The sequence below is a fragment of the Gavia stellata genome, chromosome 2, assembly GCF_030936135.1.
Source record: "Gavia stellata isolate bGavSte3 chromosome 2, bGavSte3.hap2, whole genome shotgun sequence".
Classification (NCBI taxonomy): Eukaryota; Metazoa; Chordata; class Aves; order Gaviiformes; family Gaviidae; genus Gavia; species Gavia stellata.
Window position 1 is genome coordinate 4,046,318 of NC_082595.1, and position 22,852 is coordinate 4,069,169.

A 22,852-nucleotide genomic window follows, 5' to 3' on the forward strand; every position below is an offset into this window, starting at 1 on the left:
TGCTCCACTGGTTTTTTTTTTATTGTTGCTGGTTGTTATTTGCAGCAGTGCCTGCAGCAGTGCTGCCTTGGGCTGCAAGTCGTATCGAAGCTTCAAATGAATTAGTCATTTTAAGTCTTGTGGGGTTTTGTTCTTTTTGTTTTCCAAGAGCAGGACATCACTCCCTTTTGCTGTGGCTGAAATCCAGTGCCTTGATTGCTGTGCATCTTATTTATGTAGCCAAGCTGTGTGAGCACTAGAATTTCTGCTATACAAAAGAAAATAAGCACAAGTGACTGTGTGTGTAACTGTATCGGGAAATCTAATTTGGAAAGAGAAGTTGGGAAGAAAGAATTTTTAAAAATCTGTTCTAATAGAGCCAAAATGGCATTTCTTGCAAAATGTTGTTACTGGGACCTTAGCAATGTGCTGGGGAGATTGCCAGGGAGCGTGAGGAGGGCAGGTGTGTGGGTCAACAGGCAGAAGACCAAATGTTTCCTCTGCCACATTTCTTGTGAAAGTGGGGATTCCGTCAAAGGAACTGATGTATAGATTATTCGGTGAGGTGTAGTACCCCAGTTTTGAATCTCAGCGTAATCTTCACTTCTTTTCTTTTTCCCCTGCCTTAAACAGGAATTTCCAGTTTTTAAACCCAGTGAGCATCTTGCAGCCACCAATGACAGAATATATAGCGACCCTACACCTAACTACCTGTTAGTTTTCATCATGGGAATGCTCAGCTGTTTCTGGAAACCGGGCAGCTGTAACTTGTGGGAAGTTGGGCGAACTTCTGAAATCTGCTAGTTGTTTGGGAAGATTCGGACTGGAGAGTCCTGCTTTTTTCCCCCATGGTGTGACGTGCTGGCAATGTTAGCCTGTTGCACCGTGCAGGAGGAAGGAGAGGTGTGCCGTGCAGTATGCGACAGACCGCAGTTGTGCACCAATGGAAAAAATCTATGCTTCTCGCCTAGTTGCTTAAGGATTTTCGATTCAGTGCTGCTGCTTTAGTCTTTGGAGATCAAAATAATGCTTCAGATCGAATTACTGTAAACTGCTGTGGCATGCAGCAACCTGTAGAAATGCTCTCTCTGAGCTCATGAGACGTGCTGCAGTAATTTCTAGAATCAGGAGAAAATCAATACTTTACAGGGAGTGAATCGTTATTCCTACTTACAAAAAAGAATCACAGAATCACTACGGTTGGAAAAGACCTGTAAGATCATCAAGTCCAACCATCAACCCAACCCCACCATGCCCACTAAACCATGTCCTGCAGTGCCACGTCTGCACGTTCCTTGAACACCTCCAGTGACAGTGACTCCACCACCTCCCTGGGCAGCTTATTGCAGTGTCTGGAAGCGGTGGGTTATCTAAGATGGGCAATACTCTGTTTTGTTACTGGGTTAGTGGTTTCAGATCTTGGGCTACTGTTAAATCTGCAGATTGAGGCTTTGTGAAATGTTTAAGAGAGCAGAGGGAGGGAAGCGTGAGGTTTTTAGTCTGTATCCAGAATTGTAACTAAGACCCATCTGTCCTAATTATGTTGAAATGAGGGGCAACTTCTTCCCATGCCATATTCTGTCCCATTTAATTGAGCGACAAAGCTGTTACATGTTGGACTGGCTTTCAGTATCACTTACGAAAGCGCATATAACAGGAGGAGGACTGTTCGCAAGTCAATACAGCAGTGACAAACGAGGAGATCGCACAACACCTGGCCATAGGTTTTACTGAAATCCTTAATGGTTCAAATCAGGTGTGATCTCCCCACGGACTCCACTTGGGCCAGACTTCCTCCTGCAATGTTTTGGGCAAAGGTCACTACCCAGCTCTGCTACTTCTGCAACACTTCTTCTCCCATTCCTGTCTACCGTCTACCTGAATAGAGCAAGTAAACATGTCTGCTAGCACTGACCGCAGCAGCTGCAGAACCTGGGAGGCTTTACGTGTAATCTTGTAGATACCACTGTATCCATTACAACAGGACCGCTTTTGAAATCTAAGATAGTACCTCCCCATGCTCAGTCACCGTCAGGTTCCTTACATCGTACTCCCTGGCATAACGTATCTGTGGTATTTCATTCCCCGTACCCTCCTGCTCTTAAAAGCCAGATTCGAAGAGCTTAGATGCACATTCGCTAATCTTAAATGGCCAGCACTGTTTGCTCTTGCCCCGATGCTGCCTCTGCACTGGAAGTGAGACCCCTCTACTCTGTCCAAGAGGCAGAAAATACGAGAGTTGTTCTTGTTGCTTCAGTTCAAAGTCTGAAGGCATAATGTTTGCAGCAGGAGGACATTTTTCTTCTGTTCCACCAGGGCATTGGGCTTTTAAGGATGCAGAGGGCCATTAAAAGGCATTTTGGAATAAGACGTAGTTCACTGGTCCCCTGTCCCTGGAATCCAGTGGGAGTCACGAGCTGCCAGTTGCAAGTCCAGCTGTGCTGTGTGTTACATGTGTGATAGTCTAGAGATACTTTTGCCAAGGCCAGGTAAGCAGATACCTAAGGAACAAGATTTATTTGAAGGGAGTAGATCAGAAATGTGAAGGTTAACTATAGCAGCGGTATGCACATGCTGTGGTCTGTCCTAGGTTTTATCACTTCCAGTTTTCCATTTTGATTCTCTCATGTTTTGGGCTTATTGTCCCCTTGAAGGTCACCTGCTTCTACCTTTGGGAACATGTTTGATGTTTCACCGGAGACATCCAAATGGCTTCGTATTGTTCCAAACGAAGACACTTACCTGCCTGCTTTACTAAACATATGTTTCAGTGCAGGTGGCTTAGCCCAGTGGGATATTGCAATGTTAAATCTCTGTGATAGCTGACAGAATGAGTCTTTCATCTTCCATTTTGTGTGAGATTTTGCTTTGGTTTTGGGGTATTTTTTTGGGTTTTTTGCAAGAGTAAACATAAGTAACTTCTGGTGCAAGACTGTCAATATCAGAGCTACTGAAGCGTTTTGCTTTAGGAACTTTTAGACCTTGCTTTCTTAGGTGCTTTGTCCCCTCTTACCCGTTGTTCTTGGATTTTTTGGGAGTACATTGGAGGCAGAGGAGGAGAGGGGAATTCTTCCATTTGCTATCTACTAATTTTAAGAGTTTATACTGCCACCCATTGCAGAAAGATTGGAGAAATAAGTAAAATAAGTATGTAAGTACCCATATAAAACAAGTAACTAGCAAAACCTCTACAGGACCCTTGCAGGGGAGTTTTGAGGAGGGGTGGCGTAGATTTTGCAGTAAGAAGGAAGAGATTATTCTCTCAGTATTTTTTCATTGCTTCTTGGAATAGCCAAGACTGTATTACAAAGGTTTTTCAGAAATACCAGCCACTTTATTTCTTAAAGTCCTGCCAAATTATTTGATCCATTTCATGCATTGAACTTTTTTATAAGAAGGAATTTAGCTCAACTTCAGGATCAGTTTGTGAAAAGGTAATTCAGACCTTGTGCCTGGCTAAACTAACGTGTTTCTTTGTATATCTGGTGGGTGAACCCCTCCAGAACAGTAGTGGTAGAACTGCTGGCCTCTCTCATCCAGACACATGCAGACCATAATTTCTAGACCAGATCTGTTTAGACAATAGCTCCAAATTCCAAGAAGCAGATCAAGCTAATGCTCTATCTGAGGTAATCAGTACCATCACTGATAAAGTCTGCACGTGTTGTATTGCATTAGTGGAAGCTGGGGGGGAAAAATGGTGCCCTTTGAGAAAGCCATAAGGAGTGCTGGCTGGCCCAGCATCATTTGTTGAAGTAATGTTCTTTAGATGTTTGTCTTTAATGGCAGTAGAATTAACTAATGGCGTTTATTAGATTGTGTATATTAGCTTATTCATAAGTATAAATGATAAATCACGTAATACGTACCAAAAATGCTTAGTCCACTTATTTACCATCTAGATCTTAGTTTTGATTACACATGAAATATTTCCTGATATACTAGCAGATATGTTAGGGTGGATTTTATAAGAGCATTGTGGTCTGGCAACTGCGCTGGCCCTAATAATGAATCTTTAAGGAAAAGGATGGCATTTTCAACATCATGTATTCAAATTAAAAAGCTAGATTTTTGAGGCACAAATTAGCAAAGCCTTGTTCTAGAAAGCTGTCTGTACAGAACTAGTACTTCCAGTTGATGAAAATGGTTGTAATAGGGATGCATCGATTTACACCCGCAGATCTGGCCTAGAACATGCAGAGCTGAATGCTTGTTTTGCAGAGCTCAGTTAGGTGTTTTGCCTTCTGAAGCTTAACTTGAATCTCTTGTGAGCAAATAATTATTGAAAATGCAATTAGTTTATTGTTATATTTTAATCACTGAGATGATGTTGTATTTACAGGTTTTTATCTAATTAACAGCTACTTTCCCTTATAAAATAAATTCAATAATCAAATGTCTGTAGAAACTGAAAGGGCTGAAATGCACCAGTCTTGAGGTTATGAGCGTGCACTTTAACAGCCCAGAGAGCAGAGCCCAAAACTGGGTGGTCTGTGTCGCATTTTACCCTACTCTGTGATCTTTGCCCTTCTGAGCCTTAGAAAAAGTAAAGCTCTGTTCATAGTTGTGATAGCTTTCAGGAGATGTAGATGAAAAGCTGTCAAATGCTGAGATACACAGCGCTAGGAGTAATTTTAAAAGAATTCTCTGGGTATTTGTTCTGGTTAAAAACTCGGGCCAGGTTCTTCTCTTGGTCCAACAGGAGAGAGTGAATACAGAGCAGAACAGCTACTTGATCTTTGGATGTTCGGATCATGCTTTGTGGATGTCCTCATTTCAGATCACTGGTTATTCACGACATGCGGTGCCAGTGGACCCTATGGCCCCACACAGAGCCAATGCAACGATGCCTACAGGAACTCCAACCTCAGTGTGATTGTAGGAGCTGAAGGAATTCTCCAAGGCATTCAGATCTGGAGAGTACCAGCAACCAACACATACAGGTAAGGGAACCGTCTCTGATTGTCATGATATATCTTTGCATTTGAAACGTATCCAAGCTGCAGATACATGCTAGGCATATATGAAGTATTATATTCAGAAGTTTGGCCAAGTCTACTTGGGTTTTACTTCTCCTTGGTCCTGTGATTTCCAACCTTTCCGGTCTCAGATTGGTTGTCTGGAAGGTGCGACTTTTTGGTGAAAAAGAGAAGAAAAGAAAGAGAAGCAACCATCTGAGGCAGACAAATCTTAAACCTAAATAGGTGCAGGTTGGGAGAGCTCTATAAGTAGCTGAAAATCAAATGTTTTGACCTCCCCAGGCCAAGGGGCATACATATCCCATATGCCATCCATCGAATTCTGGGATCAGAATGGGTTTTTCCCACTCTTCACCTGGTTTAGGAGGCACAATCATATGTCAGCATTTCTTCTGGGACAGCTTGCATCAAGCTCTGCTCAGCGTCTTGACTTTTTTGAATCCAGGCGTGGTAAGTTGAGCCTGTAAGCCTGGCTCACCACTGTAGAATTGATTTTGGAAGCCAGCCACCTAAATGTTAGGCTCTATGATACTGAGGGTTCTAATGCTTAAATCCCTCTGTGGAGTTATTTTCAAAGGGCCATGATCAGATATGGTTCAATGCTACTTAATCAGATTTTTACCAATCGTTTTTTCTTTTTGCTCTTGCTGGGGAAAGAAGTACAATCGAAGTTTAGTTCACTGTATCTGAATGGTAACATCAAGCCATTACATGCATCAGTTTGTAAGCAGAACTGTCTGTTTGAATCAACGACTGTCTAGTGGTGGGGTTTTTTATGCAACATTCCCTATTGAAACCAATGATGGTATTATGGATTTCAAAGCAGAACAGTCCACTAAAGGCTTCAAGCAAATTTCAGTTAAAACTTACTGGCACCTTCTTTTTTTTCTTTTTACTGAAAAAGAATATTAATATTGAGGATAGATGTCAGTCTCTAACAGAAGTCTACTGCAAAGCAGTTTTGAGAAACTGGCTAGGCTAGGCTAGGCGCAAGTTCTGCCTGTGTGCCTATTACCACAAGGATTGATGGTAATGAAAAAAGCATTAATGATATTTTACTCAACTATCAAAAATGAGTTGCCTGAGGAGAATAGAATTTTTCAGGACCGGCATTCAGTAAATATGGTTATAAAGTATAGCCCCAAAGCAAAGAGGCAATAAACTTACAACATTGTCATTTCATTAATATCACAGCCCAAGAAGAGCCAGAATTCCAGTGCAACTGTAGGCTGATTTCTGCTACACAATACAAACCACAGGTCCTGCAGGGAGGACCTATCTATTTAAGTCCTATAAATGGCCTAACAGACTTCTAAGTTCTGTATAGATAATAGATGGCTAATGTCATTGGTAACCTATATGTAAATGGATGACATTCTCTTCTGCACCTCTTAAGGCTATAGTAGAGAATTCATAGCCTAGGGAAAGGAGGAGGCAATTGTGGGCTTAAATTAACTTGACATCTTCCTCATTCTGGGCTGTTGAAGGGGCAGCAGAGTCCCCCAGTATAGCCATAGCCCTAGGAAAATGTCAAGTTGTGATATCAATTCTAGGGCTTCCCAGATTCTGGCCCCACTGCCTGTATTTAGCTCTCCCCTGCAGGCCTGCTGCATTGGGTGCTGTAAGTTGGCCTGATAGCCATCTCCAGTATACCTGACCCAGAGATAAAATCCTCCAGCTGGCTGTTGGGCTCTTAAGAAAGCTGCTGTTATGCCATATCAGTGCATTCTACACTGTGTAATGTAGAGCAGTGAGTTAGTTACATTCCTGATAATTGCATAAGGAGGATATCGATTGTGTGAACTCGAGGCAGAATATGCGTTATTAAAATGCAGAGACAGAAAGCTCAACTTTGCACAAAACTCTACTAGTACAAGTCAACCATACCTAGAAAACCCTATGAAGGTTTGGGTAGGCTGCCACACGCTGTAGGCGGCTTCATTTAAGACTGGAGTCCTACACGCTCCAATGCTGATATGGACGAAATCGTCTGGTTTGCTCCCACGGGACTGCACATCGTATAACAATAAAGTTAGGCAATATAAAAGAATATTTTTCTTTTCAGATTTTCTTCTAAACATTCAGAAGGTCTTGTCATCCCATATCTAGGCTTATGATCAAGTATGAGAGAAGTGAACTGTAATAAATTACACATTACCATCCATTATCAGAATTCTTTCCATTTTTAAAGCAAGAGTCTTTGGTCTGTTTCGCTGAGTGCCCCATTTGTTGTCTCTTCCACTGTCCTCTCTTTTCTCTGGACCCTTCTTGTAAGGTAGCACAAGAACACGGCACAGTGGAATGCAAAAAGGTGTCCTTCTAAGTTGGCCAGCGTAGGCACTGCATTTTCTCATGTTCTCAAAACCAGCTCCAGTGTTTCCCATGACCTGTCTACCTAGAGGTGGTTTTTTTTTTTCTCCAGCCCTGGTTTGCACAGCCAGTGCACTCTGCTCCTCCTGATCCTTCCTGAAGATGCAGTTTTCTTTTTCAGTTCCTACGAGTATCATAGTAAAAGAAAAGGCATAGTAAAAGAAAAGGAGGAAGACAGTGGAAGGTATTCTGTGTTCTGGTTCTATCTACTCAGGGTGGTCTGAATCTTTCTTCAGGGCCAATATGGTTGAATGGATTCCTCCTGGAAAAGAAAGTTGTGCCTAAGGAAAAGGATCCTGCTAAAACTTGAAGTCAAGATAACCCATCTGTTTAAATAATGACACCCATTTTGAACAGGGAATGACTGTCACCTGAATCTACTGGGTTTTATTTGTCTGCAGCCTTTGAATGAGGCCAAAATGGGTTCTCCTAAACTTCCTGACATCGTTGCTTGTGTGCAAAATCTGTTCATACGCAGAAAAATACGGCCCCTAATTGCAACCGATTAGCCCTGCCAGCTTGCTGTGCCTGAGAGTGCACCTCATTAGCCATTACAAAATTCTACAGCAAATCAACTCAGCCTTCAGATTCATGCAGCATCTGTTCAGGGTAGCCCAGTGCTGCGTCCATCACTTTTTCTGCTGGCTCCAGTGCAGCCTTACTGAGGAATGATTGCTTTGGTTATCAACAGTGGCGTGAACATAATCATGTCACATTGCAAGGATCTAATGTGCTTTGTGAGGTGCTTGATGCTCCATAGTTGCTTCGACATCAGAACCGCTCCATGCTGGCTGCCTCAGAGCGGTATCGCAAGGTGAGTTCCTCATGCTAATCATTAAGGCAAGTTGCTGGCTGAAAGCGAGCTGGCTGCCCAGCCTGTTCAGGGTGCTCACGCACGACGGGCACCCCTGGTTTGTTCTGCTTGTAGCCTGTTTGCATGCAGGACTGTGCTGGGCAAAGACCAACCAGGTGCTAAAGGAAAGGAGGAGTTAAAGCAGAGTACCTATACTGTAGTCGGTAGGAAGCCAAGAAGAATTTTTGTGTTCTCAGCCCTGCGGTCGCTGTTTACATGCTCCAGGTTGAATTTTGCTCTCATGGAAATAGCTGCAAAGCTACTAATGTCCGTGGAGAATCACCTGCTTATTTCAGATCTAAATTGAGCTTCCTGTACCACCACTCACCTGCTCAGAAAATTGAGTGTCTTTTGTTGCAGCAGAGTTGTGTGTTTTATCATGATTTTTATAAAGTGCTTTGAAATCCTTTGATAAAAGCTGCTTCAAGTATGTAAATTGTTTATGTACTTAGAAAGGGAGCGAGAGAAGCTGAGCAATACAGTGGTACAGCCAAATCTTTGGGTACGTCAACAACAGTAAGGACCTCTGAATCTTGACGGCCTGAAATAAAAGTCCCAGAGCCTTAATTGAGACTGCAGCAGCCTGCGTATGCGACCTAGCCACTCCTGGCTGGAGACGGCGAGGTGTTCATGTGACTGTGAGTTTAGCCAGGGGGCTTTTGCCTTCCTTGTTTACTGCAGGTAGTATGTGTCCATCTACTCTTCTATATCCCTCTGGTCCTGGAAATAGGAGAGCTGTTTCCCATCTGGTCCATGGTACCAGGACCGGTTATGCTGTCTGCTTTCTCAAATCTCCCCCTGTCAATCTCCTGCTTAATGTTCTCTTTAGCCATATGTGCTGTACTTAACCGGTTCTCCTGCTTCTGTTCTTTCTCTTCCTTACTGCAAACCTCTCAAGCGTATGCCTTCTGGGAAACAAGATGTGTTTCATATACTAAAGTTTGAAACTACAGGGACTTGCTCACTCTGTCCTCAGCAACTGTTTGTCCAAGAATCAATGTGAAAGAAGCTGTTTTGTAGCTACCCAAGTTCATAGGTCCATGTAAGGCAGAGAACCTCGGTCTTCAAGCTTTGGGTTTAGATTTATTTAGAGTGCCAGGCCTTCAGGGCACGGCCCTGTGACACTGGGTACAGTTCAGGTGTGCAAAACCCTCAGTGCCCAGAAGTGGTTTGTACTACCTTCCACCTGTCTGGGACAACTCAGGTGCCAGGCTCTGGTTTTCTTTTCCCTGCAGCATCTCGGGCTATGGAGCTGCTGGTGGGAAAGGAGGGAAGAACACCATGGTGCGGTCCCACGGCGTGTCTGTGCTGGGAATTTTTGACCTCCAGAAGGATGATACTTTGTACATCTTGGTGGGACAGCAAGGAGAAGATGCTTGTCCTAGTGTAAGTGATTGCCCTTTCTGTTTTGCCTTAATCCCTTCTACAAATCCATGGAGTTTTGTCTGTTTACAGAGAAAACCCTTGTCCTTGAGGGGTTTTGGGTTGTATGATTCAAGGGATAGCTACGGTTTTACTGGGAGGGCGTGAGTGTGAAAAGATGAAGCACCATGTCACTGTGCTCAACATTCAGGCCCCATTGATAATACACTACAGGTTCCTGATTGATCCGCGTATCTCAGAGCATCTGTGTGGGTTTTCGGAGAGAAAAGACAATCCTGCCTTCCTTTCCCTTGGAGTTAAGTCTTCGAGGTTGACTTCACGGGCTTTGTCTTTGCTCCACTGTTGACCCCAGTCCTGCCATTATCAAAGTATTCAGCAAGTCTGGAGACACCCACCTCACAGGGCCTGTTTGGTTATTCTCTGTATGGGAATGGGAGAGACAAATTAATCACTGCTGGGTCACTCCTGATTTTTTTATTTTTGTGTCACTAACCAATTGCTGCAAATGCCTTGACAGAAAGGTGCAACTTCCACCATTTGCAGGCACAATAATCTATTAATCGTTCAGTATTTTTTGGAGGAGGAGGGAATAGGAGATTCTTATGGAGGAAACTAAGCATTATCCGATGAAATTTCACCAAGAAGGTTTGAGCTGGACATTTAAATGCTGTGCATTTCTCAACTGTTAACAGCTGGCATCCAAGAGATGAAAGCTTAGCAGTCTGTTACAGCAGAGAAAGGTTGAAGGATGTAGACAAGAAAGAGGGGTTCTCAAGGCTGGGTGCTGAAGTAAATAATGTTAGAACTGGAATTAATACATATCTACAAACAAACCATTAATATGAAGGCTCTTTGAAATGAGAAATGCCCTGACTCAAACTTCCATCTAACGTCTATAACTAGGACGTTCCAGCTGAGTGTAATGTATGGACTCATTAAATTGCAGGCCACTGTAATCTTAGTGAGAATTTATTGAGTGCTAATGTAATTCTTTCATTGAGGCAAAGAGATTGCATTGACTTGTAGAAGGGACTTTTACTAGATTGGATTGTAATCAGTTATGTCTTTGCCATGAAGGATTTTTTTTTTTTTTAATTCAATTGTAATCTAGTGGTTCCTTTGGGTCATTGACTTTGTCATTTTATTAATCATCCCCACCCAACTCCGAATCAATTAAGGAGAGGGAAGACTAGGGAAAGGAGGATTGTTTAGTTCCATAGGCAAGTCTGCACACACAAAATGGATGCCATTCATTCTCTGGCACAACCTAGGACACATTTTGTGGTCGACATAATAATTTGTAACTTGAGGATACTTTGATCAGGTTCCTCTTCCAAAAGAAAACACATACATGAAAGTAGAAGGAAGCAGAAGGTCAATCCTACCATAGCAACTGCTTGTGCATTTTTCCCTTAAGGTGTTGTTGACTTAGTGAGTTCAGTGTGCATAACAAGATAGTGTTATTGAGATGAAAGGTATAAAGTAAAATAAGCTAGAAGCAAGGCTTGCAACTTACAGATACTCACAGCAGAGTCCTGCTTGTCATGCACTTTAGTGCTCCAGTGTAAAACTGAAACAACAGTTACCTGTCCAGAAGTACTTATAAATGGTGGTTTAATGTTGTGTTTGAAATCAGTTAGTGAATTCAGTGATTTGCCTAATACAGAAAGTTCATTACATTTGGTGCTAATTGGTGGAGGGGAAAAAATGCTAAGTAGGAAATATGGAAGCTTTTTAGTGAGGTATTTTCTTTAATGTCGGGTCAACATTGCAATCAAAGGTGGGATTGCAGGTGTTTTGGTAGGCTTTGAACTAGCTAGCACTGGTAATTACAGTAAAATTGCTGCTACAGCATAAGCGTCAGATCAACATCGAAACTTGCTTGGAAGTCTAGATAAATCTTAGGTGGCTAGTCTACGCTGAGCTCATTGCTACTGCCCATGCTATGACTACCGAGGCTAAATCTAGCTCTGGTACATCTGTGTGAGCCACCAGTACACCTTAGTTCTGGATAGATGCACGTTGGCTGCCCGGCCCCAACCAGTGGAGCGCTGGAAGAGGAGTAAAGAAACCAGGGTTCTATCTATGTCTCTGCCATTTGGCTGTTGCGTGACATGGGGCAAGTCACATCATCGCTGAGTTACTCCCTCCCCCCGACTTGTGAAATACAGGTAGTTAATGCTGGGAAGTATTTGCAGTAAATTCTGCTACAATTTGTATGTTAAAAGTTTATGGAGCTGTTTTACGTGGCAATAGATGTCAGCACTGAGCTTGCTTCAAAATAGTTCAATTGAAATGGCAACAAATTCTGACGAATTTGAAGGAAAAAGCGAGATTCCTCAAGCAGAGCATTCACTTGCTTCTGCCTATGTGGTTTCACTGGAGGACAATTTATTGGTTTGGGAGGGGGAAGGGTGCACGAGGCCTGTGGGTGTACAAGGACATGGAGATTTCTTACCAGAATTCAGACCTGGTCTTCTGTTTGCAGACTAATGATGTTATACAGAAAGTCTGCATTGGAGAGAACAACGTGATTGAAGAAGAGATACGTGTGAACAGAAGTGTCAATGAATGGGCAGGAGGAGGTGGAGGCGGGGGAGGTGCAACTTATGTATTTAAGGTATGGAAACACAGTCCCCGTGCACCTTCAGCATGAACACATCCTGCCACTTGCCTCTAGTGTCGCAGCCTGAAATATCTGAGAACCCTTCGTACAGCTCTGGGGAAGGTTCCACAAAGTGAGCTCCGGGTATCCTTCGTTTCCAGTTGATAGCTGTAGTGAGCTGAGTTGGCCTTTCACGCTTCTAAGAACTGCTACGCAGTATGGCCACACTTGCTTCGGCGGCTTGGAGTTCCCTTTGCAAACGTAATAGTTTGAATTGGATTTTTTTTCCATGCAAGCTGAGATGCTGAAGCATAATTCTACAGCAAAGGGCAAATTCCACAGGACTTTATTCAAATCTATCATTGCAGAACATTAGACTTCAGCTACACGTTTGGCCTATATGGTGCAATGACAAGAAAAGCTGAGGATAGCCTGTATGGTTTCTGTTGGCAACCCTATAGCTAGGGACCACTGCTCTTTTCTGTCATGTACTAGCCGAGACAGTACTCATTCCAAACACCGGTTTGGCCTTAACAATATGTTTAGATCACCCAGCTTCTACATAATTCTGCATAACTCTGCATGCTCAGCCGGTTTCCAGTGTAGCAGTCCTTTACCAGTGGAGACCCTATATTGCACTATATAGAGCAGTGCCCCTTAGCTGTTTCATTTGATGAAAGTCATCACACGGTAACATTACAAGCTTTCTAAGAGCCATCAGCATTCATAGAGCTGCTGATGCCACTGTTCTCTGTTGCAGAACTCGGTAGGACTATTGCTATTCGTTAATCTTTTGGATGTGGGTGCATAAATAATGCAGTGGTAATTTGTAGTGCTGAGCAGTCCTAGATGCCTGCTTAGTGCAACATGCAGTAACGAGCATGTGGTTGAACTTCCATTTGCGTGTCTGACTCAGTCTGAACACTGCCTCTATTTCTGAATTTGTTAAGATGGAGAATGGAGAACCGGTCCCCTTGATAATTGCAGCAGGAGGTGGTGGCAGGGCGTACAGGGCCAAAACAGACACATTTCATCCAGAAAGGCTGGAGAATGATTCCTCTATTCCAGGGTTGAATGGAAATTCAGGAGCTGCAGGTAAGGAAAGTTTATTCTTTTTAAGAAAACCTTTGTGAATATGCGGTGCTCCCAGATTCCTCCTCACAAGGAGGTGAGGCGAAACTCATGAAAACACAGGTCAGGGGGAACATGGAAATATAACAGATGCATATAGGATGTACCCACAGTGCAGGATACTTAGCCTAAATAAGAGATGGTATAGCCGTAGCAATGGCAACATTCTCCCAAAATAATGTAGTACCTCTCATAAGCAAAGTTGTTTGATTTCTGATGTGGGAGTTTGCAGTGCCGATGTGGCCATCCTGCTCCCTGCACTGTTTTGTGCTGCTTAGACATACTCACAGTTTCCCTGGCTTATGCAGAAAGAGCATAATTGCACCCTGGCTAGAAGTCTCTGTGAAGAGACCTTGGACTGAACAACCAGCCGAGCTGAAAGTGAGTCACTGGTGAGTATGTCGTATTTAGAGCGGGGCTGGGACGTGTTTTCACATCCCTTTCACTAAACTCCTTTTGTTCTGCTTCAGAGCTGACATAGGGTTTTTTCCAAAGTGTTTTTTGCAAAGAGAAGGGGAAGGCTCTGTAAGCCAGAAATAAGTGGGTGGGGAGTAGGCAGGGATACCTTTTTACATTTTCCATAGAAAATACTTGCCCTTGTACGGCAGGTGAAAAGAGGTGCAGATGATGGACGTGGTCAAAAGCCCTACGGAAAGGTCACTGTAGCACTGTGTAGCGAGCACGTCCCCTCTTCTAACCAAGGCATGAGCTTCTTACTTTCAGCCGAGGTGCTTTGAAGGAGTGCTTGTTCTGCAGAGCCCTGCAGGGTGTTTTCCACAAAAATAACCCCTTCCTGTGCCTTCTCTCTTCTCTTGACTGCAGGTGGTGGAGGTGGCTGGAATGATAACACTTCCTTCCTGTGGTCAGGAAAATCCCTGCTGGAAGGTGCTACTGGAGGAAGATCCTGCCCCCAGGCCATGAAGAAGTGGGGGTGGGAGACAAGAGGGGGTTTCGGAGGGGGTGGAGGGGGGTGCTCCTCAGGTGGAGGAGGCGGAGGATATATAGGTAAAGTGGCTTCGCGTTCAAGGTGTCCCTTCCCCTCCTTTAGTGCTAATGATCAGCAAAACGCTGATAGATAATTCTCCTGTAGCTAGCATATTTGACTGTCATGTACTAGTATGTCTGTGTGTCGCCTTTTTTAGCGCGAGATGAATGTATGACATTTAGTCTTTGAGCAAATAGCCAGATGTCAGTCCTTCAGCTGTAATCCTGGCTTTGCACTCTGCAAAATATGCCATCAAGATCCTGCTGTGATTCTTGAGCCTTCCATTTGGGGGTTATAGTGCTGAAGAAGGAGGAGCCACAGGCTATGTGCTCCCATTGCCAGCACCCATGTTTTGAGGACTTAGGTCCTGGAGACGGGCAGCCAGGCTTTATGCCGGGGGAAAGACGCAGCTTCTTCTACCCTGCCCTGCCCTTGATCCTACGCAGGTGGTCTCTGGGGGCAGAGGCTCAGGCTGCCAGCCAGGACCCCTCCTAATAACGATGGCGGTGTTGACTTTGGTCAACAAGGAGCTGATTTCATGTGCTGTGAGTCTCAGGACAGCTGTCAGGTGGCATTATGTTGATTATAACTGGTGTGGGCCAGATTCAAGATCTCCGCTAACCCGTAATCTCCTGGGCCACGTAGTTTCTTCAGCCATCTGCACTGTGGTGGACTTCTTAACCCCTGGTTCTCCACAGCTTAAATGAAGTGTATGATAGACTAGAAATCCTGAGAGGAAGTAATGAGTTTAAATGATTAAGTGCATGTTTTGTACCAATGTTACTGTGTAATGCTTCTTTTTCCAACAGAATGCCTCACATGACATAATTTTAATTTCACTGAAGATGATTAAAAAGGAAAAGCCATTTTTGGGTGGGGTGGGGGAATCTTTGCATGCTTGTAGTACAAAATAAATGGCCCATACTGTGTTTCTAATATGTTCTATATATTTCCCATACTTTGCCCCCGATGTGTTCTATATGCCCACGCACAAATGAGCAACTGATAAATTCCTTCAGTCCCCAGTCCTGGTGGACCACCCTGCTTTCAGGGTGCAAAGGAGAGGAAGGATATCAGATTATTCATTCCCTCTGATATCAGATTATTCATTCCCTCTGCTGACACAGTACATACCTTGATCAGCGAGGGTACTGAACTCAGCCCTTGAGTAACTGGTGTTTTCCAGTCTCTTGGCTACATTCATTTTAAGAAGGGCTTACACGTTTCAGAGCATCCAAATGGTTAAAGATTAAGTTTGTGCCTTAGTTTGCAACAGTCTGCCTAAAACAGAGCTAAGAAATTGATTGTCACAAGCTGCTGCTATTAAATTGAAGTTCTAGTGATAAAAGACCAGTGGTTCATGCCACAACTCCCTAAGTGTTCCCTATATGTTAAATGCTCTGATTTATTCTCTTTTCTCATTTGGATGCCTCCCTAAATATGCTGAAGTCATGCATGTTGCGATGTTTATCTGTATTTTAGTGCCAATGAGCCTCAGTCTGTTAAGGTAACTTCTGGTTTGACGTAGGTGGCAATGCTGCAGTGGACAATGACCCAGAGATGGATGGGGAGGATGGTGTGTCCTTTATTAATCCAATTGGTACTTTATACACTCCAGCACTTAAAGGTATTCATATTGGTCAGAAGTCTTCTAGTGGGTTTATTTCATGTTAAGAATAGTTTGCATCTGTAGGACACTTTCCAACCCTTTGGGTCCAGCTTCGTGTCATCATGAACGTGAGGAGGCAGAAAGATAGCATTTACGAAGTCCAGTGGAGAATAAATAGATGTAGCAGGGAGAAAGCAGGTGGAGAGAACATCAAGGCTATTAGAGAACACTTCACAACAATATAGTCTATCAGCCTATAGAATAATTTTGGCCAAGGAAAGTGGTAACAGAACCTCATAGTTCAGATAATTTAGGAAAGAAACAGGCAAAGCACCTGACTGTTCGCTAACAAACACGTTCCTTAGAGCATCCCTTAGCAAAGTATCCGGGTTGGACCAGGGAGTTTCTAGAGAAAACGGTGCGGTGCTGCCCAGCAGTGCATGGGAGTGATAAATACTGCCACTCCAGCCTCTGTTTGCCCAGGAGTCAGTGTCTTCAATATGTTTGTGATGTGTTCAGAACATATAAAAATACCTATTTGCTCCAAAAAAATGTTTGCTTTACAACAGCCAGAAGTATTTTCAAATACAGATGGACTCTGGGCTGACAGATTCAGCCAGAAAGTTTCGAAAACATTGCAGTGTTTGATCTCAGAGGGAGTAAAGGCCAGGAAAGAAAAGGGTGAGCCCCACAGACCACTGAAAGGGCACGTTTCCCTTAGCCTCGGCAGCAGCCTTCTTCCTACCCTGGTAGGACTAGCTGCCCAAAGGGAGCCGGTGCCCCTCAACTGCAGTGGGGCTCATTTAGCTGGATGTTATTTGCTACATGAGAAAAGGACAGGAGCTATGGAAGGTGGGGAGAAATTGGTTTCTTAGATGGGGCCCACCCTGCCACATCTCCAACCGTGACCACCATGTTCCCTGTTTCTATCAGTGCCCAAGGGGGTGATATGAATGATCTTTACAATAATTAACTCAGCTTCTTTCATGCACTCCGTAGTGACAGAGGGGCACGGAGAGGTGGATATTAGGCTGCATCTTAACTGCAGTCACTGTGAGATGGACGAGTGCCGTGTTGATCTTGAGACTCAAAAAGTCATTTGCTTTTGTGAGCCAGGCACAGAGTTGGCTGAGGATGGTGTGTCTTGCATAGGTAAGTAGGTGGATGGGGTAGGCTGCTAGCGTGTGTAACAGAAAATGCATGGCAAAAATCTGTAGTTTGAACTGTAAGACATCCTGAAAGTGTTATCTAGTCTTTCTTAAAACTGGCTTCTTTGGAATGTTACCTTCTTTCCTGCTGGTATATGCTGCAGAGCTATTTTGCTAGCGTATAGACCCATCAGTGCTGAGGAATGGTGCACAGAACAGCATTGCTGGTTTGCTTTACAGTATGTTTTTGGCATACTGGGCAGCACTGAGGAGAGTCGAATTTTGCGCCTGGTTGCGCCGATGCTCAGTCTGCTCTGAAATCATGAAAGTTTGCTCACTGAAGGAATTATCCAGCTAAACTTAAATTCCAGGTCAGTCCTCTTAAGAACCAAAAAAATGTACAAGGTGAAGGAGAATATAATTCCTGTGGATTTGGACATATAAGGTGCAGGTGCAGAATCTATAAGAAATTCTGTGTGAGATATCTCTGAAGAAAACTAAAGACAGTGCCTGTACTTGCCTTACTTGAAAAACCTATCGCTCAGAGCTCCGTTACTAGGTTTCCTTTATATTCTAGCCCAGCAGTTAGAGCAAGTGACTGCAATGTTTTGGGATCCTGCTCTCAGCTTTGTCACTGGCATGGGAAAATGGTTTTGTATTTTTACCATTCCCATCTGTAAAATGGGTAAAAAGGACAGTCATTTTGCCATGGTGAAGTAAACCTTAATAGATGGTCATTGAATGCTTTGTGGTCCCAAGTGAGGTTGCAGCTATGGGATACTTTGCATTACACTTAACTGTTACCACGTTTTTCTGCCTGGATTAGATGCATTTAGGAGATGATACATTGCAGTCCTCCTTCTGCTGTTGCCATGATTAGGCATTGATAGCAGCACTTTAACCCTGTCAATGTAATGTTCTTTCCACCTCCCCAACCTCCTGCCCCTGGTTTTTATGGTCTTGTTTTCATTCCCAGGGAGCGCACATGTTAATTCGTTGATAGCAAACCATCTGTTTTAATGGCTTGATAGTAATTGAGGAAAGTGAAACAATGAGGTATTAGAGGTCATGGATCCTGAGAACCGATCATGCCAGAGGTTGCTCCTACGCTATAGGAGCAGCAGATGAGTAAATGGAAGGAAGAGCAGAAAAATCTGTCTGCAAAAAAGTGGCTGCTGGAAGATCATTTCAAACACGTAATTCCTTCTTCTCCTGCCTCTGTTACAGCTGAGCCAGTGGTTCATCTCCCTCTGTCCTTGGTCTTGTCTGTAGTGACCTCAGCATTGGTGGCTGCTTTAATTTTGGCTTTTTCAGGAATCATGATAGGTGAGTGTTTCTCTGCAAAAGATATTTTCATACGAGGGCTGGATCTGAGCCAGGGATAATTGGGCCCCGGGAGGCAAGAGGATTCAGGTTTTTAGCTACTGCTGTATTTAGTGACCTTCCCACGCACACGCCTTAACTTCAGATTTCAGTAGTTGTTTCTAACCACTACGACCGATTTGAGGAGGTTTCAGTTACTGACTGCATCTCGAAAGAGACGTTATTGCTTGTGTTGTAGCGTAAAGCTGCCAGAACACAGCTGCCACTGGTTTTGTGAGAGCTGGTGATGCTTACTGCCTAAAGGCAAGCTTCTTTATTTGTGTGCCTATATACAGAATTAGCCTCTTAATGTATGACATTTAAGCTTGAAATTCTCACGTAGGTTCCCCTTTTACAAACTGCTACTTAGTAGGATGTGGGCATTCTTGGCATCTTTCTTTGAAATTCTAAAAGGTATTTTTCAGCCTTTCATTTTCTTATTTTAAACGGTTGCTCACCTGCGTTCAGTTGCAAGCAGAATAGATTTGAATCAATGAAAAGCAGCCAGGGATTCAAACCACAGCTCTGCCACCTTTCTTTGTCCACACTTTATATAGTCTGGGGATGGGGAGGGATGTACCCAGAGCAGCAAATGGCAACTATTAAGTTAGATTTGTGCAGCTGTTTCAGTTTTAAGAATTTCGGGAGTTATCAGTTGCACACACATGGTCCTACATGTATGATTTCTGGCCTGACAGTACGCCTTTAAAATTACTAATTACTTCTCAGGGAGTGGAAGAGTAATCCTCTTTCCATCCAACTAGCCTATCATTGCCATCTTGGGAAAGAGCAGCGATTTAAAAAATCAAAGCAAAAGCAATGAGGAGGAAAATGGAGGACAGGAAGAGTTTGTGGATAGGTCATTACATCCGTCTGCCTTTCCGAGTGCGTGTTTACCCCTTAAATTCTTCCCCTGAGCAACATCTGCTGGAGAAGATGCGATAGCTATTACCGTCACAGTCTTTGGGCTCAATCCAGCTCCCACAGAAATCAATAGTAAGGGTAACAGTGATTTAACCTGCTCACGATTGGCATCTTGTTTTGAAAAAAATACTGCAATATCAATTAGTATTTCAAGGAGTATCCACAGGATGTCTTCTTTCAAGGTGTGATTTCTAATGACATTTCAGAAGCATCAGTGAAGTGATTCAAGGAATATAACACTACCATAAACTGATTTCAAATTTGGTCCAACTCTGTTGTTTAGAAACAGAGGAGGTTTTGCAAAATGAGCTACTTTTATGTACAATGTGTTATTCTGAGGTAACAGTTTAGTCTGTCCATTTTGAACAACATGATGCAATAATTCATTTCAGATTTTAGTCACTTCTACGTGATTTAGGAAAGTTGGTTATACCCCGACTCCCTCAAGTTTGGAGCTGGACTCATACTTGGAAGGTCCAGTTAAACTAAATAGAACAAAACAAAAACCTCAGAACTGTGAAATCTGAGATCTTTGCAAGTGAAATTCATTTTACTTCTTCCAAACAGTTCATGAGCAAGCCTGTTTCTTCGTAAGATGTGTAAATCAAACGTTCCTGGATAACTTCAGATTCCATTTTCTATCTGTAATTATTTGAAGTACAGCTATATGACGGTGTCACTGTCTGGTTTGATTCACTGAAGTTTGGCCACACAGCGAATTCCAGTGAGACGTGCTGCACGGCTGCTGTCCTGTTCCAAAGTCAATCTGTGTCTCTGGTTTACTGTGTTCTCCGTATTTAGTATATCGTCGGAAGCACCAGGAGCTACAAGCCATGCAGATGGAGTTACAGAGCCCAGAATATAAGCTGAGCAAGCTGCGTACCTCCACTATCATGACAGACTACAATCCCAACTACTGCTTTGCAGGAAAGACCACATCCATTAGTGACCTCAAAGAGGTGCCTCGAAAAAACATCTCCCTCATCCGGTAAATTCATCTTCGCCTTCCCCGTGCTTCACACTATACACTCTCACGTACGCTGGCTCTCTTACACAGATGTGAACTCACGTCTTTATGCAGGCACGTCCAAGTTCTCACGCACTTCTAGACTCATGCCCCTTTTCATTAGAAAGATGTAGAGCTGCAGTAGTTAGGCTTGCGTGGAGGGGACTAGACTTCGGCAGTCTCCTTGACCTTTTACAGGTGCAGTGTTAATCTTCTGGGATGATGAGAAGAACTGAAGAGTCATCACCAGTAATTCAGACACATCTTTTGCAGACTGTGCAAGGAACGGCCCATTTCCAGTATTAACTGATGAAATGCTGGGAAGGCTGAGGGTTGTAGGAGGTTCTCCTAAAGTCTTTGGTGGGGTCTTTGGTAAAGACAATGACATCCTTAAGGACCATAGCAGAAAAAGCAATGGGTTTGAGACTGCCAGACAGTATTAAAAAGACAGGAATATAAAGCCAGCAGATAGTCATGTCTAGATCAGAACTTCTGGAAAGTTCAAAATAGTCTCTTAAGAAAAATGTGAAAATTCAGAGTTCTTTCCCACCTTGCTCTGCTGCAGGATACAGTGCATGCCACTTGTGAATGTGACATTACCCTTATAACACGCAGTTTTACACAAAAAGCCAAGAAGTGGAAGCAGGAGAGCTTGGGAGACTAGGGAGCTCACGGTGCTAAAAAAGATGATGCTCAGTCTATGCAGTCTGCAATGTTTTGGTGACTCTTATCTCATTCCCCCTTACCTGCACAACTTGCTGGACTGCATCTGGAAGTTTCCAGTGTACCCTGTGCTGCTGCTGCCTTTATCACTTGGGCTCTGAAGGGATTTTTGAAGCTGCACAGAGCAGAGGATACAGCTGGGAATTGATAAGGGCAGGGAAGCTGGGCTTTTGGGGAGGAGGGTGAGTTACGAGCCGTAGAGATCTGTTTTATCCACTCAGTTTGTAGTAAGTTGGTCAGGCATAGCCAAGAATAGTGTCTCAAGCTGATACCTACAAAATGTTAGTAAAAGAAGTGGTTGAGTCACAGGCAACGCAAGTCCTCGCTGTGGTTTCGCTGCCTAGACTGGCCTTTATCATGGCAGAAGTACAGACAGAGCTTATGCAACACCGGAGCAGACTGCAGCACCTGTCTGAACGGACAGAAGGGCAACAGCCCATGCAAAAACAGTCCACCCATAGACCAGAGAAGAGAATCAGTGCAGCTCTCAGGCCAGACCTGGCTCTACCAGGGAAGTGCGTGTTGTAGAAGAGAGCTTTATTGAGAGCCTTTTACCTGGACGGAGATGCAGGAGTGTCTCTTAGAGGCTCAAACTACTGCTGCCCAGTGTGCAGCCCATGCAGGGCTAAGAAGGGCTCAGGATCATTGCAGCCTCATTCTCTGCAGAGTTTGCTATGTCATTAGGACATGCCACTTATGTGGTATAGCTACTGTTGTACCAGCGGACTTAACGTTAAGCGAGTGAAGACTGGATAGACAGGTATGCAAAATCTGTATTGCAAGGACATAGGACAGGATCTTTTGTGTGATTACTTTAATTCCTTTCTCTTTTTCTTGTGCTCTTATTCAAAACAAAACTGTAAATTTTGTAATATGATCAATGTCAGAAACGATTCTCAGCACAAATTCCCAGAGCCGAGTGCTTTACAAAGCACTATCATCACCATTTGCTGGTTAAGGTACTTAATCCAGAATCACAAAATAAATCAGGAAAAGATACTTGGTTTAGAATTCAGGTCCTTTGAGAACCATTGTTCTTCCTAGTTTCTTGTTCATTGTTTTCTTTAATGGCGATGCATAAACATCATGGGAACTGTTAATATGTTTAGGGTGTGGGAACACCAAGACTGAAGATCTATCTTTATTGACCTGTTTTGGAGCACCCACCACTAGACTACTGACACCAAAGGCATACAAGAGTGTTATCCATTACACACTGCAGTGTCAGCGGCTTGATTTCACTGGGGACTGTTCACTTTTGAGGATTGCTTTCCCTGCTGATTAAATATATTGTAGGTCCAGGAAAGATCCCATCAAGGCTTGGTCCCCTGCATAGTGTGAGGAGTGGTATCATCGGTGTCAACATCCAGTTCTCCCTGTTTCACTACCATGAAAATTGTGAGCCCGTTCTGTGAGCTGTGACCACAGTGTTATAATGTGTGTTCTCTGTAGTAAAACCTTCTTGTCTTCTCTGGTCTGTCCAGGGGTTTGGGCCACGGAGCCTTTGGTGAGGTATATGAAGGTCAGGTGGCAGGGATCCCCAGCGACCCCACTCCCTTGCAGGTGGCTGTGAAAGTAAGTGACAGTGTATGAGTTATCATGATGGTTTCATGCACCTTTCACCTAAGAGTCCCAACGCATTATAAAAATGAAGATGAATGAAACATTACTATAGTACTGAAGGATGTGGCTAGAAAGGTTGCTGCTCTGTTGCAACGCCTTAATCCATCATAGCGACGGTACAGCTTGTAGCATATGGGCTTGTGAGACTATCAAGAGAGATCTGTAAGGAGTA

General features: G+C 43.6%; 1 protein-coding gene across 1 annotated transcript in view; it reads left to right on the forward strand.

Annotated features, from left to right (window-relative positions):
• Positions 1-22,852, forward strand: part of ALK (ALK receptor tyrosine kinase) — a 319,863-nt gene that overhangs the window by 281,707 nt on the left and 15,304 nt on the right. The window contains exons 15-24 of the mRNA XM_059828041.1: positions 4,760-4,922; positions 9,417-9,567; positions 12,053-12,184; positions 13,120-13,264; positions 14,123-14,305; positions 15,814-15,912; positions 16,894-17,046; positions 18,270-18,368; positions 20,130-20,316; positions 22,542-22,632. Coding sequence (XP_059684024.1) covers positions 4,760-4,922; positions 9,417-9,567; positions 12,053-12,184; positions 13,120-13,264; positions 14,123-14,305; positions 15,814-15,912; positions 16,894-17,046; positions 18,270-18,368; positions 20,130-20,316; positions 22,542-22,632 — 1,403 coding nt within the window. The remainder of the gene's footprint in view (positions 1-4,759; positions 4,923-9,416; positions 9,568-12,052; positions 12,185-13,119; positions 13,265-14,122; positions 14,306-15,813; positions 15,913-16,893; positions 17,047-18,269; positions 18,369-20,129; positions 20,317-22,541; positions 22,633-22,852) is intronic.